General features: G+C 34.2%; 1 protein-coding gene across 4 annotated transcripts in view; it reads right to left on the reverse strand.

Moving 5' to 3' along the window:
* The window catches only part of TMTC2 (transmembrane O-mannosyltransferase targeting cadherins 2), a 419977-nt gene that overhangs the window by 153816 nt on the left and 247213 nt on the right, over positions 1 to 18948 (reverse strand). Inside the window, exon 12 of one of the 4 annotated variants that reach the window (XM_032182551.1) lies at positions 14190 to 14516. The exons of the other annotated variants lie outside the window; for them this stretch is intronic. Within the exon in view, the coding sequence (XP_032038442.1) occupies positions 14337 to 14516 (180 nt within the window). The 3' untranslated portion in view covers positions 14190 to 14336. Of the gene's footprint in view, positions 1 to 14189; positions 14517 to 18948 lie in introns of those variants that run through there. 4 annotated transcript variants of the gene reach the window in all.

An 18948-nucleotide genomic window follows, 5' to 3' on the forward strand; every position in this document is an offset into this window, starting at 1 on the left:
ATTAGGAATATTTTCAGAGTACTATCTTGGAAATGTGTTGCCTCTCAACAAACTGAATAATTCAGTCAAAGTCTGACTTGGAAAAAAAAATCAAGTTAGAACAGTTTAATAATACGCTACACAGAAAGTATGACAAAGTTTCTAAGTAATCTTAGAGGCTACATAAAACACTAAAAATTGAGCATCAATATATTTGAAAACAAACAAACAAAACACAAAAAACTAGGCAATTTTGTACAATTTGGATCAGTATTTTTATCCAGATTGTTCAGCTCTTTGGAAAATAAAACCAATCTGTATTAGAAAACACAGAGATGTTGCATGTTTTGTCAGAGAGGCAGCAATGCTTCACTTCAGATGTCTTACTTCTGAAAATGTCCTGCTTGATGTCCTCCAAAGTGGAGATGGAAGGAAGGCAATTGAGTGTCAGTGATAGAGCTATCACTGAGATACGCCAACCGTGGAAGCAGAAAAAGTTTCATTCTCTTTTCAGAAGCAAAGTTAATGAAATAGAGCTTAAATGTCAAAACAGGACTCATAATGTGAATAGATTATGTGGAAAAGTACAAACAACTTAAGAAATTAATACAGTTGAATGCTACTCCTATGAGCAGTGTGTTGGTATGCTTGTTTGCAGCGAGTTGAAATCAGGTGCTGTTGTGCTTCACAAGAAGAGTAGATCTGGGGATGAAATCAGATCTGCTCTCACTGAGTACTTTCCCCTAAGGTTAATTTTGACATACTTGCCTCTTATAAAGCTCCAGTTCCAAACACATTTACCTAACACCAAAGGTGGTGAGCAATCTAGATCTGAATGTCTGGCTCTAGCCAAACCTGCCTTGAGCCCAACTGCAAGGAAAACAGGAACCCTCTCTTGCAACCTGTGAGTATTACAAGTTGCAATGGCTAGAAAAATTAGTATCTCTAGCACACTGCAAGAAGGTAATTAAAACTGTTATTTTCCTTTTTCATCTCCGTGCAGGAATTATGAACCAAAGAAATAAAATACCTCATTAGCAACTACAGAATCAAACACAGAGTTGGTGACTACTCAAAGAAACTGGCATCTGTTTGTCATCACTGCTCTGTCTGTAGTGAACAACAGATGCCAGTAACTTTGTTGTGTGTGAAGGTCCCATTTGGAAAGAAGATCACAGCCTGCTTACTAATACTTTTTCTTTAACATGTTTACTTTTTCAAGATTGCTGTAACCAAACAATAATAATTATTATTGTTCATTATAATTCCTTTTTCTTTTTTCTTTTCCTTTATCTTTTTCTCTTTTTTATTATTTTATTTTATTTTATTTTATTTTATTTATTTATTTATTTATTTTCAAATGTGGAATGGATAGCATGGTAAATAACAAGAAAACCTCAGGGTCTCAGGGCTGGATTTTGGTTTACATATGCTTATACAACTCCACTTTGGTGGAATTTCTTTGGAATTATAGCAATGTGTCTGAGATTATAGTGAGAACCTATGTTTTTTCCAGTTATGAAAACACAATATGTGTGTATTTTAATTGAATGCATTGAGTGTAGGTGTTATTCTTTCCTGTAACAGGTAGATAACTTTCAAAAAAACTTGCACATCTAATCCATATTACGGCACTAGATTGAAAAATAGATATAGCAGAATGGTCATTTTTTTAACGTTTCTTTAATATGTTCTCATGTGACATTGTTTGTCCTATTCCTCCTACTAATGATGAACTGAATTATGCATGACTAGCACTTCTCCGACCAGGTTCAAATGATCTTTGTATTCCAGTCAGTGACCTGCTAGCCTTGTGTTTTTCCCAGCCTAACTCCTGTATTTCTTGGGATTAGCCCTTCCAATTTTTCTTTGAAAAGACAAACACCATCAATGTGTAATATTAAAACTGAAGATTAGATGAGATTAAAACGTTTCATTTTATATTTTTCAAAAAAAAAAAAAAAAAACAAAACCAAAAGCTACCTAATAAACAATACAAATCACGTTTCACTCATTCCTCAACTGAATCTCTCTACTGAGTTGAAAATGGTTTGTTTTGCCCTAGTCTGTAAAAGTGGAATCTGCCAGTCAAATGGTTAGTATTGTAGCAAAAAGGGCTTAGCATACAATCCTGTGTCACGAACAGGGAGATGAGGTGGTTAGAAAAAACAGTGTGGGAGATGATGCCTTTAGAAAAATCAGGAGACTGTGCAAGAACTCTCAGCTATGGCATGGGTGGTAGAGCCAATCAACAAAGAAAAGAAATCAGGATAGAAAAAGATATCCATTACTGAAGGTCTTTTTGGGTTTTCTTTGATATATATATATAATTTAATATTTAATATTTAATTTAAAAGTTAATATGCAAGCCACAAAAGGATTAGAGTTTCAGAGGAAAAAGTTGTTCATCAAGTTTGTGACAGACAAAACTAATTACAAACATACAAGAGCTGTTATAAGTAGACTTTACAAAAGGAAAAATAATAGCAAAGAAGATTAAATGTCCATAATACCTTCATTCTCATGAAATAGAACAATTCTTTGGTCTATACCAAATAAAATCTGTCTTTTTTAATGTTAATTGAAGATAACAGAAATCCCCATAATTTCAAGAGGTTTGGGATTTTGGGGGGATGATGGTTGTATTTTTATTTTTCTTCATTTTTTGTGTTTAAAATACACAGAATAAACTGAGAAGTTTCAGAAATAAACTTCCATAAATTACAGGTTTACTTACGCTTTGCTAAAGCACAAATAAATTTTAGGTTGAGGTTCCTTCCCTCCCTCCCCACCCACTTTGATTACTTGACCTATCAATCACAGTTATGTTCCTGCTACAATAATTACAGTTTTTAATCAATTTTCAAATTGATTAATTTGGTCCACAAAATTCAAATTGATTGATTGGTTCACATTGCTCAGTGGACCATGAAGTTGAAGTCAACTATAAGAGAGGTCATACTGAAAATAACCAGAAATAATGCTTTTTTTGTAGATTGGGAGGAGGGGTTATACACAGAAAAGACAGAGAGATCGCCTCCTTATCAGGCTTTAACATTTATTTGGTACAATGCATATAATTATAATTGAACGTTTGACAAACTAAAACGTGATTTAATTCTCAGCTGGATGTTGCCATTATAACAAAAGTTCTCCAGGCACTTGGAGGGGATATATCTCCAAATAAATTGTATTTTCCTCAACACACACAGACACAATCCTTTTGCATAGAGTTCCTGTTATAATTTGATAATGTGACCTTGCACTGTAAAACAACAACTCACTGTGTTAGCAACCTGCACTTGCTCTGCACCAGCACCGATGCTTTAAAGCAACTTCTCTATCTTGATGCTTTTAACATGGCTTCTCATTGCCTGAGTGAGGGAGTAGGCTTTAACAAAAAAATAGAGTGTACTCAAGTTGTTTCTGTACACAGTATGTCTAAGAACAATTTTTATTGTGCTTGGAGATCATAAAAATCATCAGAGGAACCACCATATAAATGTGAAGTCTTTGTGCCATTTACCGAGTCACTCAAGTCAATGACAAAACTTTTCAACTTCAAGTGGGACAGGATTTCTTCTGTAAAAGCAGAGTAGGCAAAAAGTGGGGGCACATTGTCAGAAAAGCTTCAGAAACTGTAAGGCAACAAGATCTGTTGGTTGGGAACAGTCACAAGCAGGAGGACCCTTGAGAAGTTTCCTATTTGAAATAGCATGATCATGTATTTTTTTCCAGGTTTGTCACAGAGTGCTATGTCTTGTTCTGTTTGGGTTTTGTTAGTAATCAAAACTCCTCTCTTTGAAAGAGTCTGATTTATTGTCCACTGATTTTCAAAGTACCACCAAGACAGAAGCAGCTGGTAGAGGAAATTACTGCCAGAAAAGTATCAACATATTAAAGCATTTATTTAAAAGACATTACTATCTGGACTTCTTCCAGCATTTCATTATTTCAAACACAGGATATACTATATCTAATATGGAAGAATTAAGCTAATTATTCTTGCCATTGAACTTTGCAGCGAGTGAGACAGTAGTGTATAAATAAATAAATAAAAATGTGAATCAAGGAGTCTCATAGGGCTTAGTTATACATGCAGAGTTATTGTCCCCCTTGTAACAGGCCTGCTCTACATGTTCATAATAATCACTTATGCTTAATTTAACAGATGGTTGGAACTTGTACAGTTCCTCTTAAGAGGTATGGTTGTATCACTCCCACTGTTGAATTAAAAGTAGAAATCCAACACTGAGTGATGCTGCTTACCCACTGTATGTCCATCTATCATTTCTACAGCTTTCTCAGTCTCTCTGATCAGAACTGCATGAGTCAGTTTTACATTTTAAGTATTACTGACTTTTTCTTCCCATTTAAGAGGCAAAAAGGGAGGTGCATGTTAGAAATCTATTAACCTTACAAATAAGTAATTTGTTTAAAAGTTAGATTGGCATACCCTGTTATTCTTACTTATAGTTCCCTGAATGAGGCAGAAAAACTATTTACTTTTATCTATACAGTCCCATTAGAGTACAAAGTACTTCACAGCCAAAAAAGAGAAACAAATCACTGCTCTCAGGACAGTGCTGTCTGCGATGAATATAGCAGGGCAAGCAGGGACAATAGCTAAAGGCACAAGTGAGGTTATGGGAAGACGAAGGTTAGAGAAGTTTGGGAGATGATCTCTTCATCTTGTCACTTCCAGAGATTCTAAGGAGGAAACAGCCAAGATGGATGTGACAATTTGGGATTTGCCAAAACATGGCGTGCCATCCCAACAAAAAATGCTGAGACCAAACATCCCTCAGTATTTTTACAACAAGAAGTAAAAATGGAACAAGTAATCAGTTACAGAACAGCTTCCCACATTGTCTGTCTGGCTTTTTCTCTTTTTCCAACAGTAGTAAAACTTTTTTTCCTAGGAATGGTGTTAAAAAATAAAAATAATATAAAATATACTGTATGAAAGGGCTGTTCTTTCTTTTGTTTTTAAATGCCTTATTTTCTGCAGTTTATGTTGAACTTCATTTTTAAAAGCCCGCATTTTTCCATCTCAAGGCACTTTTCCTAGTTAAATCAATGTGTTATCAAAACCTGAGTTAAATCAATGTGTTATCAAAACCTGACTTCTGTTTTCATACTAAATTTCACAGATATGCTTTCAGAAATATGGTCTTTCTTTTTCCCCCTGTAGGGCTGGGACAAAAACAGAGATTATCTTCCCCTCCTCCCCTCTGTTTTTTATGTTAGTGAGTTGAGTGAGTTGTTATGTTACATCCTTTTTTTTTTTTTTTTTTTTTTCTTTTCCGGGAGGGGAAGGGGAGGCATGAAACAATGCCAAGAAACATATCATCATATCCTCTAGTGAATGAAGACACTTGGTTAAGGTATCTGTTTGATCTACTGCATGCCTTTGCAAGGTAGTAATAAGTTAAAAAAAAAAAAAAAAAAAAAAAAAAAAAAAAAGATGGCCTTTAAATTTGCACATTTTGTTTATAAATGCTTTTGAAGTATTTTGGTATGTTTTAGTATTTGCATGTTGTGTCTGTCAGGCCTAATGAAGTCCTAGGGATTCCACCTCTGCAAAGCAAAAAATTCCCATAATCAAAATGGGTGGTCCTTTTCATATTACATTTTTAAAAAATAAGTTAGATGAAATCCATGCGTGGTTGCCAATTTGAATTTTTCTCTCTCTCCTGCCTCACTGACTGGTCACCAGGGAGCCATCAAGGTCCAGCCTGTTTCTCCCAGCTCAGCTTCTCCCTATGGTCAATTAACATTCATCCAGCTTCTAAAGGTACTTAGAGTAGAACTCACTCTTTCACAATCCCTATGAACCCTTTCCAGTGTTATTTCCCCCACTCCTCAGTGAAAGGAAGAAAAATGCATTATTTCAGAGAGAGAAGACCAGAATGCCTATTCTTTTTAAATGTTTCCTTCCAAACTGTCACACTTCACTACTGAGCAAGACAAATTTTATTTTATTTACTTGTACTCTTACACAAATGAATAAACTAAGGCTTTACCTAACAAAGATTTCATGAAAGATCTGTAAAGCTGCTTTGACAGCATTGTGCAAGTTTTCTGTTGAAATATCATAGATTTTATTCCTCCTGCTTTTAAATGAAAATATTTAAGCAGGTTGCCATCTTATGGCATACTGGCCATAGTCTGTTCTAAGCATATTTGGTTATAAAAGATCACATTGCCACATATGTGCAACAGCCAAGGCAATCAGAGAGTCCAGGCCTACCAGCCATTTGAAGGTTATTCAAACATTTCACAGGCCAGAAAGCCTTGGCTGCAATCATTCAAATGATGGAGAAAAAAAAAGACAAAGAAGTGATTCTTGACAGTACTCCTTTTTGAGATGTGGTGTACTGTGGGTGTTCCCAGGTGCGACCTTCATAAGCCTTACTTTCAGAAATGTACTTGACCTTCATTCTCAGATGTGTTCACCTGGTTTCAGGATTAGCAAAATTATGGTAAACATCATCATATGCTGCAGTTGGCATAAGCGTAGTGTGAAGATCCTGTTTCATAATGCTGTGCTGCTTCCAGGAAAACATGCATTATATGCTGCCACAGTTTCATCTGGATTTGCCTGGGCCCAGGAGCATGCTTCAATTTTCTTTGGATCACTATGTGCCTTGTACAGTTAATTGTGTGTTTATATGGAAACAATGGTTACAAAAAAAAGGTAACTAAATAACTAAATACAACCACAAGCCTTTTTGCTCGTCCTTATTATTTTTACCTAAGAATAAAAGAAATATAAAAAAGATTACCATGATACCTTTTATTAGTCATTTCTCAAATAAGTTTGAGAAAGTATTTCAAATATACATGTAACTCAATTTAGAGGCATAAAAATGCACAGTAATTGAAATTGTTACATAAAATAAAGTAAGTAAACAGAAAGAAAAAAAAAAAAAAGATAACTTTAACGTTAAATCATTATTACACCGGTGAATATAAAAACTATTTGAGTAAGCTGTCTGTAAATCTAAACATTAATGATTACATTTGCAGATGCTACAGTTCATTCTTTTTTCAAAATTACCATTTATTGAGTTAAACAAAATTCACTTTTATATCGCCACCTCCAATTGACATTTATATATTGTATATATTACTACTGAGAGGCCACAGATATGTCGTTCAGTACATGTCTTATTTCACATGCTTGATGCCCTCTTCTTCCCATGCCAAATAAAGCAACGTTTTCATAACAATCAAAACAAACCTTACAATAAATGGCTTACTAAAATTAGTTGGGTAAATATGCGCAGCACTGACGGGGAAGATTATCAGAACATTTGCTATGGAACATACATGTGTACATATGTGCAAAAGCAAAAAGTATCTTTACCATGACAAAGTGACAAACCAGTTGATGTGATATCGAGTTATTATTAGAATGTTGACGTCAATTGTAAATCTAACTTTACAATTAAATGGAATGAAAAGTGGAATAAAAACTTGCAAACAGCACTTGCAAAGAACTTTGAATAGATTATACCATTTTTTAACTTTTCATGTATGTAGTTTTTTGTTGTTGTTGTTGTTGTCATTTAACAATTGATTTTTGAAACTCAGCAAGAAAACAATTAGTAGTTTATTAGTCATAACTTTGCAGACAGAAAAATTTAGCCCATCTGAAGAATTTGCATCTTTGAACCACCTATAATTCTTTAAAAATGACAGGCAGCAAAGGTGGAAGAGTAATTTGGGTGAAGAAGGTACTCTCTTACTAGACAAACTGATAGAATAAATAAAAAAAAGGTGGACAAGATTTTTTTTTTCAAGTCCCAAATATTTCTGTCAAGGCTTAAAACTCTTATTAGTGAAAGACTTAGAAAGATATAAAACTCATCTTGCTTTTTAGCAAAAACTGTAAACTATGGACCATTTACGTCTAGACTAACTTCTATGGCTATAAGGCACAAAACATGTAGAAGCTCAATTCACACCCAGAACTGTTCTCTGTTAGCTTCAGGGAAAGTCGTTCCTCTTTTAGTTTCTCAACCATTTACAAAACTAACAAAGGAGAAGACAGAGGGAGAAAAAATATTTTGTGCAACAAGAATAATTGTTTGCATCTATTGTTTTGATGATAACAATAACCAGGAGACTTATTCCATAAAACAAACAAACACACACAAAAAGAGAAAACACAGGTCTAGTTATATAGCTAAAACATATAAATGTTTTATATGTTGACACATATAAACTTCACAGAGGAACTACATTTTAGAGGGGGAAGAAATAGCAATTAATAGATTATTTTTATGACAGACACTAGCTTTGCTCTTTCAGTGAGTTTCAAGACATGAGTGTCATTTGTAAAGTTCTCTGTTGTTATTGTTTGTATATCTAAGCAAAATAATAATAAACCAATTCTTAAAGACTTTCTTCCATTAAGGAGCAGCACAGGGGAAAAAAAATCTATGAAATGGTGGTTGAGAAGAAAGAAAAGATCCAACTCTGCAGAAGGAATACGACATTTTCTCTAACATCCTATATATTTATGTTGTCATATAAAAATATTCACTGCCACAAGAAGAACAATGCAGGATTCCAGAAACTGTGAGTGTGCAAAAGTGATTCTTTGTTTTAATGATTGGCTTTGCATATTGGATGGAAACCAGAAGAGGGAATTTATTTAATATAAGGAACAATACTCTCTACTACACACTCATGTACTGTAGAGAAACTTGTTTGTGGTTGCAACAAACATGTCAAAATAATGCATAAATCTGTTCTAAGTAAAATTAGTTTCTCATTGTAATAAAGAAGTATACTGAGTAAGCAGGAACATCTGTTTTCAAGAAAATTAGAGACAAGATAAAATATATTTCTCCAGAAAAGGACAAAAAATGCTTTGCTTATAGGAACAAAGCCTCCCAAATACTCTCTACTTTCTCGGATTTCCTGGTGCACCAAAACACTGTACTACTGGTTGGAAATCTGTTCAGCTAGGTTAAATCACTTCTGAAATCAAACCTGAACTCAAGATCATCCATCAAAGCCAAATTCTGTTTCTGCTTATCTTGAAATAGTCATATCTGTGGCATAAACTACTCAAATCCTGCAGGAATACTGCTTCAGAGTTTCAGAAAAGCAAAAATATCAGTCTAAAAATAGAATGTCAGCAGCTAAGGGAGTGGTGATGCAAGGAAACATAGGATTATGCTCAAGTTCTATCAACTAAAAAAAAAATTGTTCTCACTGTACATAGTGTACACACCTGCTTCTTCAAAAAGAAATCTTAAGGAAATCTTAAATCTTTTTTAAATATAAATGTGTTCAAATGCACACTGACAGAAATTTATAAATATAAACAGCAAAAAAAATCTTCAAACCTTGCACAAATAGCTGCAAGCTCAATAATTTAGGTATGTTGCTGAAACATGATTCAAAATAAATGAGTATTTAGCAAGCATGAGAGATTTAATCTGATTTACCTTATACCTTTCTAGAAGGTCCACTCTGATGCATATGCAACCTCCAAAGCTGTCTGAGTCTACAACAGTGATACTATCAAACAGCCAGTGCACCATGACAGGGTTAATATGATAAGAAAAGAAACAGAAGGGAAAGGGAGAAACATAAATTTGAACTTTGAACAAATATGCATCCATAAAGGTTTTCTAATCAAGTGGCATATCTTCAAGTGTGCATTCCGTCTTTCATGTTGAATATGTGTTGGTATGTCCTCAAGTCTGTTGCATCTTCTTCTTTCTGAGGTCGGTATTTCTGGTTGGTAATGTTTGGTTTTGACTTATTATTAAAAGACATTGCACACCCTTTCCTTTAGTTTATCCTGTTATACATTGATCTAGAGGCTCCCTCTTTGTTGTTGGAATAAAATCTGTCCTCTAAAAGTCTTACCGATTTCCGTATAAATGTTTGCATCACCTCCCTGACACTTCCTACCCCACCCCTGTACATAACATGTTATATATTCTGTTCTTTAAAACTCATTCTTCAAATGTTACACTAGTGAACTTCAAAGAGATTAAGCATTCAATATCTGTGTGAAGCAAGGTAGGGTTTTTCAAACTGCAGGGCCAACCCACCTGAGGGAACCTGCACAACATCTGAATGGTGGTCTCAATCTTAATTTAAAAGGACCAGAAAACCAAATTTCAAAAAGATAACTGGTTACATGGAGTTCTCTTCAGAGTTCCTGCAATTTCTTTCTAAATCACTTTAGATTTTCCCACTGAAATCTCTCCCTTGCAACCGTTAGGGATGCAGTAAAATAAAGAGTAGTTCAGCCATCAGTGACTGTTCTCACACCTGAACTGGAGACACATTCTCTCCTGCTACCTGCATCCACCCCTGGTGGTCAAAGCTGCTATGGGAATGCTTACACCATGAGCCATGTTAAGAGTACCAAGCCAGATCCAAATGAACTGGCATATTCATGTGGAATAATTTACTGGCTTACTGTTATAGTAGCTCAAACCCTAGAAGTAATGCAGCTATCTGTGCCAGCTGCAGTGAGCAAGATGAGATAGGCCTGTATAACACACCAAGTTTAAAAAGCCACCTCATCCTTCCTGCTGAATTACCCCTGTGTGGAGCTGCTGTGTGCCTCCCTCAGAAATGGAAATGCTATCAAGTATCTGCTACCTGAAAAGCATGATGTTTGGAAGAACAGGCAGACAGAACATTATCTCACAGAGAAAGATTTAGGGATAAGATTGCAAAGTGGGATCTCAGGCACATTTTTAGACTGTTTATATGAGAAAGGAGTGACACAGATCAGATTATTCTTTGCATACTCTGCATACATCATATGCCATTTCATCAAAACCTACTTAGGCAGGGAATGACCATGTCTGAAAGCAAGGCTTGACCTTTAATAAAAATCAGGCATGACAATTAAATTTGGAAGTCATAGACCCAAAGTCTCTCTAATGCTCTACTCATGACCATCAACGTTTTTCAATTGTAGAGCATCAATGCATAAGACCTGAATGCAACAGACCTAGGTAGGTAGCAGAACATCAGTGTTAGTTCCGTTTAACTAGAAAGACTCTGTGCATAAAAGATGAAAGGGGATTAAAAACAAAAATGTCAGAGAAACGCATAACTTCATAACATCTCCTGTGTAAAAGCAGCAGTAGATTTAAAATTGTTCATATAACACTACAACATCAGAGAAAGGTGATCTCAAACACTAAAAAGGCCATGTATGTAAAGCCAACTCTTCTTCCCAGTTTTTGTAGCCAATTATACATTCTAGAAGCATTTTTACTGAGGTCATATTTGTATGTCAATATAAAAATAAATTATAAGTAGAGCTTATTCACTAGCTTTATTTCCCATACAGTTTAGAAAGAGCATTCAAATTTAACAGTTACCATACGCTTTTGGCTAGATTTATAAGTAGATATATTCAAAAATGCTTCCAGCGAACCTTTTTGAAAATATCAAATTAATAATAATTGTAATAGAATATAGAAAAAAAAAAAAAAAAAAAACAGCTACAATAGATTTTTACTTTGTTTAAGCTATATAGCTCTCTCACGACTAACTCACTAAATTAGAATAAGAATTAAAAAAAGAGTTGCTACAGTAACAGATAAAGGAATGCACAATGTATTAGTTATCAATGCTTTATTATTGAAAACAAAATTGAAATTCTCTTATCTGGCACATAAACAATTATTTCTACAAAAAAAGGAAAGCCTACAAATCTGATAATTTATACAAATAACAGTTTTTCAAAAAATAAAATTTTAATTTAGTAAACTTGTCTTGTGCTCTTCTATTTTTTAGCACTGTCTGCAATAATCCACCATAAATCCCTGAGCAGAGAGACATATTCTAGACATGTTTCAAATTTATCCCAAAAGAAGAAAGTTATCAAGCCCAGACCTATATTTAAAAATGTATTCAGGGACATTCTTGTTAAATTTACGCTAGTCTCAAGCAAAAACACAAGCATGATACTGCATCAATTGAGTGTCCCCCCTTCCCTCTTGTGTGCAATGAATACAAGTTACTAAACAAGAATGAATACAAATTGAAGGAAAGATAACATAGTAAATGAATGATTAAGACCTAGTAGCCACTGAAGTTTGATGGCTGTTGAGCAAATTAAGCTACAAGATACCACAGTTTTACACTGGGTTCAGTCACATGTTCTATCTGATTTATTTCTATATTTTTTCCAGAAAAACAGTAAAGGAGGATAATAAGTTCAGCTACTATTGTGTTCTACCACTAGTTTCAATGATAAAGTAGAAATTCAACTTTTGACCCTTCAATTTTGCTTTTCCAGCCAAAACATTATTTGAGAAAAATTTTACACATTCCACAAAACCGAACAATCTTGCCCCTCTGGCCCTTCTGGTAGGCCAGTTGTGAATTTAGCAATATGATATTTTAGTGAGCAAGAGGAAAGAAAAGGAAACACACACTACTATATTTTCTTACTACACGGACTTTGAAACAGCTACTCCCCAATCTATTTCAACACAGATTTATATCCAAGCTTAAGTGGAAAACTATCAAGAAGAGTAACTCAAGTGTCCCCTTTTCCATTAGGTACACATACTAACCACAAAAAAAAAATGCAAGGAAAACAAAATAAAAGAAATAGTAATACTCAAAGACTACTGTGTTAATGGCAGGTAACATTGCTGCAGTCAAGTAATAAATAAATAAATACAGCAAAGTATTCTTTTCTACGGTTTTGTTGGAATGGTGCTCAACAGTTAAAAAAACACCACCAACAACAAAACTTTCTCAATACAGAGCTTTTAGCAGAAGATCCTGAAGAAGCTTCAGTTCAAGGTGCTCTACCACTTTAACATTACATCTACCTTTATGAAATGAACATTGAAGCAGATACCAACAGGTCATTAAATGAAATGGTACATTTTCTTATAAGCAATAATACTTATTCCAAAGAAAGAAAGCATTTAACAAATGGCCTGAAGGAAAAAAAAAAAAAAAAAAAACTTGCAAAAGTTTCAATACACTGCAATTTAAAATAAATTATTTTTACACTTATAAACTGAAGAATAAAACAGTAACTAGGCCAAATCATTCTGAACCAGAAATTAACTGAACCTCACCAGAAGCATACTTAGATATTTGACAGCTCTGCTGCTAGCACATGTCAGAATACAAACAGAATTATAGTATTTGGTTAGACTCTGAATAGGTAATATGTTTTTAAAACACCACCACTGTGAAAAGTAACTGGCAACCACTGTTTCACATTTCTCTTGACCTACGTGCGCTATTCTACGCATAATCTAACCCAGTCCCTATTTTCTAGCCTCAACAATGTATTATTACATTCCCTTCTCTCCGAGTTAATCATGAAGTCTCTGCAGCATATACAAGCAGTAATATTTTCAAATCTCACTTGGCTGAATTATTGCAAAAATATTGGACGCAGAATCTAGTTTAAAGTCAATCTTATCTGACAACAATGTAGAAAGATTCAAACATCTTTTTTTTTTTTTTCCTTTTTCTTAAGATGACATTCTGACCATATTCAATACCATGGCAAATATCAGTATATCAGTCTCACTCATATTGCTAAGTCAGGACAAATCACACCTTTGGACTTTTTTGTTTGTTTGTTTTTAGCTTCTGCATACACATATGATTTGTAGATAGAATATGATAGAATTTGGGTAATCCCTTGCTCATTCTGTCTAGCCCACTGCCATTTGACTGTGCATCTCAGAAGAATTGCAACATTTTTTTTTAATAAATTGAAATAACATATATATTCTCACTAAACAATTATGACTGTGCCATCTAAACACAAGTGACAGGTTTAAAAAAAAAATAATTGGCCATATAAACTGTGAATTAAGTGGTCTTAAAGTGAGATACAGCAGCATTAAGACAAACTGCAAACACACTGGATTTAGTAGGCATTTTAATGAGTGTCAGCAAAATACTTTAACCTATTATTACCACTTTTATTCCCATATGGTTTAGTGTATACTGTACAAATTTCCTTTAGTATTTCTATGACAGTATACGTTTCAAGTACCCACAGAGTAGTAAGCAATGTGGGATTTGCAATGATTTATCAAATATGCCAAGACACTCTCTTTCGACTGCTGTGGTTCTAAATCTTTTTGTGGGCTAACACTGAAGTCCTTCATGAATATCTCAGTCTCCCTTTTTATTTAGAAAAAAAAAAAAAAAAAAAAAAAAAAAGCAGAATAGCTTCTCCTAGCAGCAATCAATCAAGATCTCTGATTCTTGCAGTCAAGTCCAATGAGTTCTCTGATCAGACAGCTGTATGGAAGTTCTAGTTTGGGTTTTTAATCAATTTAAGACACAAAAAAAAAAGTTCAGAGTTTTCTGTATCATGTCTTGGCTGTCTTTAAACCTTGTTTCTCCATGATATTCCACAATTTGCGAAGATTGGACTGAGTGATGACATCATCAGGTTTAAGTTGAAGAGCAAGGAGGTAGTTTTCTTCAGCCTCTTTCAGTTTACCATTCAGATGAAGAATGGCTCCAAGATTCATTAAGGCAGCTGGATACTGGTAAAAAAAAAAAAAAAAAAAAAAAAGGGAAAGAGAAATATTAAGAATATTTTCAATTTTCTTTTCAGACAATCTTCTTCGACTTAAATTATTCCCTTATGTTTGCAGACTTTTCATGGAAGCAATTTAGCAATTTAAGCAAATAGAGATAACAAGAAAAAGTTTCTGAACAGCTGCTGTGTACTTTGTGCTTTAAACAGATAGAGCTCTGGTGTCTACAGACATAGACTTCTTTCTTTAATGAGAAAACACAGACCTCATAAAGCTTTACATGTGGTAATGTCAGCATAGCACAGTTTCCAAGAGAAAATTAAAGTAGTCCAAGGGTGGATTAAAGACAGGAATTTAATTTTAATTTAACTCATTTCCAATAAAGAGTTTATAATTGGTGGGAACAGTTAACACACTGGAACTCATCCCTTCTCTTTCTTAATTATAACTAGTAGAAAATACAATCTGTTCTCAGATTCTAAGGTTATTCAGGAGTCCCAGGATATCCATTTAGATTTAGGCTGTGGCAATTATTCCTTTATGAATGATTGAATAAAATTAACATGGTGGAAACACTATTTTAATAACAAATATTTGAAACATTTATAGCAAATCTATGAGAAAGCTCCTTACATTACTAACAAATATTCCATCTTTAGCTAAGACAAAATGCTCCTTGTTTTAATTGTTAAATCCTAAGATTATTCCACCATGAAATAAAAGGTTTTACATGATAATTGAACATGACTAGTTACTAGAGCTAACAAATATTACAAGGGCAGAGAAAGCAGATTTATGAAGCTGAAGACAGCAGTCTAACCTTCCTTTTTGCAAGTACATAAGGTCTTCACATGCTAGCGAGAGCAAAGTATTTGCCAAACCAGTACCTTGCATTTCAAAGAAAAAGGGGAAAAAGGATACTAGACAAAATTCCCTATTGCCCCCCTTCTCTGGTCACTATCATTTCCGATGAACTTCAGGAGCACTCACTTTCAAAGTCACACAGCTTTGCCTCAGAGGATAAGACAGCACTCACCAGTTTTCTGATCAAATTGCAGTACTCAAAACGTGAAGCCACATACAAAATCAGCTTTAGACTATTAGGAGTAAGTTGAGAAATGCTCTACAATTCCTTCAGTGAAAATAACTTCAGGAAAATATGGTAGGTAGAAGGCCAATGACATATTCACTAGGGATAATCTCCCAGACTAATGTGGTAATGGGAAGTCGTCTGGATGAAGAAGACTTACCTATGTTCCAAACCTATCCACTAGCAAATTAAATTCTTATTCTTCTTGTTCAAGCTTCAAAAAACAAAACAAAACAAAACAAAACAAAACAAAAAAAAAAAACCTGTAACTCATGCCCCAAACCTAAATTTTGCAGTGGAAATGTGCTCAGAAAATACTTTACTTTTATGTTCTATGGATATTTCATATTTTTTTCACCTTTCTTCCTGCTTCTTTTCACCTATTAAGATATAAATCATAAAAACTGATAAGGAGAGCAATGCAACAATTTTTCAGAACACATGGTTTCTGGAGTTTCAGAATTAGGCAAAATAAAATGAGTTCAACCCTCCCTATTGTAAACCTCATAATGCTAATGCAGTCAAATATGAAGATGTTAGTTTTAGATTTAACTTTTCTTGCTTAACTCTGACAGATTAACTCCCTGCCCTCACCCCAACTCAGATACTGCCTTCTACTATAAAACAGAACAAAAAAAAAAAAAAAAAAAAAAAAAGCAAAACCCAAAATCCCCAGATGGATTTTATGAAGAATGTCTGAGTTAAATACTCTCCAAACTTTCTTCTTCAGTCATATTCCACATAAAGAAGGAAAAGTAAGCCCTTGAAATGTAATCTTTGCTACAGACAACACATACCAGCAGCCACATTACCATAGTTTCCTCATAGCGGTGTCAGTAGTACACACTATTTTATAATGGAATAATATACTCCTTAATTACAGAAGTTCTGAGTGCTAATTGAAATGATGCAAGTGAAGAATGATAGGCAAACAGCTTCACTGCAAATGGATGGCTGTCTAAATATCAACATTTTTATTAGTTTAATTTTAGATAGGAGATTTTTTTGAGAGAATTTTCTGTACATTAGCATAAGTAGGATGGCCCATACTCACTAATTTTTTAGTCATCTGTCTGACTAGAGTTTGTGAATCAAACAGCTTTTTTCAAGAGTTCAGTCATTGACATAGTACTGTTTTCTCTTTCAAAATATAATTCTGTGCAGATATATGTAGCTAGACAAAGATTACAACAGGATAAGAACTAAAAAACTTAAACCTAGAAAAACTTGTATTAAATAAGACACATTAAAATATGTTCATTTCTAATTTTATAACATTCATAAACTTATTGTGTGAGAAGTAACATAGTTTTCTAATATGGATTCCAGAATTCCCCTCCACTTCCTTCGCACATCCCTGAAGATATTGTATGTGTGTGGTACTAATCAAGTACTCTAAAGAAAGTCATATATTTAAGACTGTACACCTAGCTAAGAGAACTCTTCTGCCATCATGTCTTTAAATTAATACACCATTTCACTAGAGCAAGCAACAAAATTATATAGAAAAAAAAAATAAACCTTTTAAATAAATGTGAAAATTTTCAACTTATACTTATTATTCCTGACTTTCTGGAGACAGCAAATTTTAGGCCATTAATGCTCTAGGAAAATGTATCCATTGCAGTGAAAATTCATTTCAAGTAATCCTACAAGTTCACACCAACTCCTTCATGTTTCGGAGGAGGAAGTCCACAGGATAGCTGAAAGACTGCTCCTTGACTTTTTAGGGCATCAGCCATCCTAGTACCTATGGCATATTGTAACAGTCGCAAGAATTTTGGGCGACAGAAGGATTACACATCAGCGTCATCACTCCCTGATAGCTATAAATGATGGTCTGAGGATAGAGAGCAAAAGACATTTGCTATAGTTTTTCTTCACATGTATTTTCTTTTATTAAAGACAGCTGATGAAACTTTTCAGTACGTGAACAAAGGCAGCCAGCAGCTACCAGTGCAATAACTGGGGACTTGTAGCACTGTATAACAAATGACACCACCTACTACTTCAGAGACTTGAAAGGAGGAACAGGCCTTCTTTCATTTCCTTTTGGAGACAGATGCTTTACATCAGAAAAGCTGACTGGCAATTCTATCAGGGTTATAAATGCTATCTTTTATGGTTTATTGGAAATTATTCTCTTTATTAGCATTTTTGTTGTGGTGTGCTTGTTTCCTTAGTGTGTTTTGGAATGGCAGTGTAAGTAATGAATAACAAAATAACAAAAGGCATGAACTCAGTTGCCTGAGGTGTTTTTGGTTTACATTGATGACAGTTCTTTCAAACTTTCTCCATACCACCAATAAAATAAAATAAAATACACGAATTAAATTATTTTCTAAAATGCATTTGGAATCCTCAAATAATTCAAAATAATCTGTGTAGTACTTCAGGATTACACTAATGTAACCAAGTACCATATTGGACCCAACAACACAAAGAATCTTTCCAACACAGTTGATGAACTAGTATCTTGTTCATAATCTCTGGCTCCATGTATACCTAATGTCATATCAGAACAACACTCCCAAAAAGAAGTCTACTCCTATATATGCCTAAGAATTTATGGAGAGAAAAACAAATACAGAAACAGAGTCTAGTTCAAAAACAGCTTTTGCGTGGCAAGTATGACCAAAGAACAGCCCAAACACAAGCACTGAAATCTGAAATTCTTTTCCCCAAAGTTCTGCTTAAAATGACCTTCTTTGCTTGACACCACGGAAGCCACAGTGACAGATTCTGAAATGGAAATACATTTTGTTGCTGCTCAGGTAATTTTAATGAAAACCATGCCAGCTTATACTCCAGTAGAATAAAAACTGCAAGCTACTTCTCACTTAGCCATTTTATAAGGTCACTGAAAAGATGTTACCAACATTCCTCTTGCTCTTAGTGAATTACTGTAGTACACGATCTTGTAGATGTTTCAAAACAAACCCAGGACTCTAATGAAAACTGTAATCAGCATGGCCAACCCATCAGAAATACACAGGTTAAGTGTTTTGTTTTAACAGTGCAATTAAGGACCCTTATTCTCTTAAATGTTCTTGTTGAGTAAAGTTTATACTTAAAGACACAATGTCACATGAACATTTAATTCCAGCACTTTTATGTGAAAAGAAGAATTAAGATATTTCTCTTTGATAAGTGAAGATACATAGGTGATACAATAATGGCTGAGTAGTGAAGCATCACAGTATTAGTTGTAGAATGGATCACTATGTATGAAAGCAAAGTATGGTGGACTGTTTCATCTTATCAGTGGCCATGTCACAATGTGTTGTAATACCTTTTTTATCCTGTTACAGTGATGGCAAGAGTTTTTACTTGAACTTTTATTACTGG

Source organism: Aythya fuligula, chromosome 1 (assembly GCF_009819795.1).
Source record: "Aythya fuligula isolate bAytFul2 chromosome 1, bAytFul2.pri, whole genome shotgun sequence".
Lineage (NCBI taxonomy): Eukaryota > Metazoa > Chordata > Aves > Anseriformes > Anatidae > Aythya > Aythya fuligula.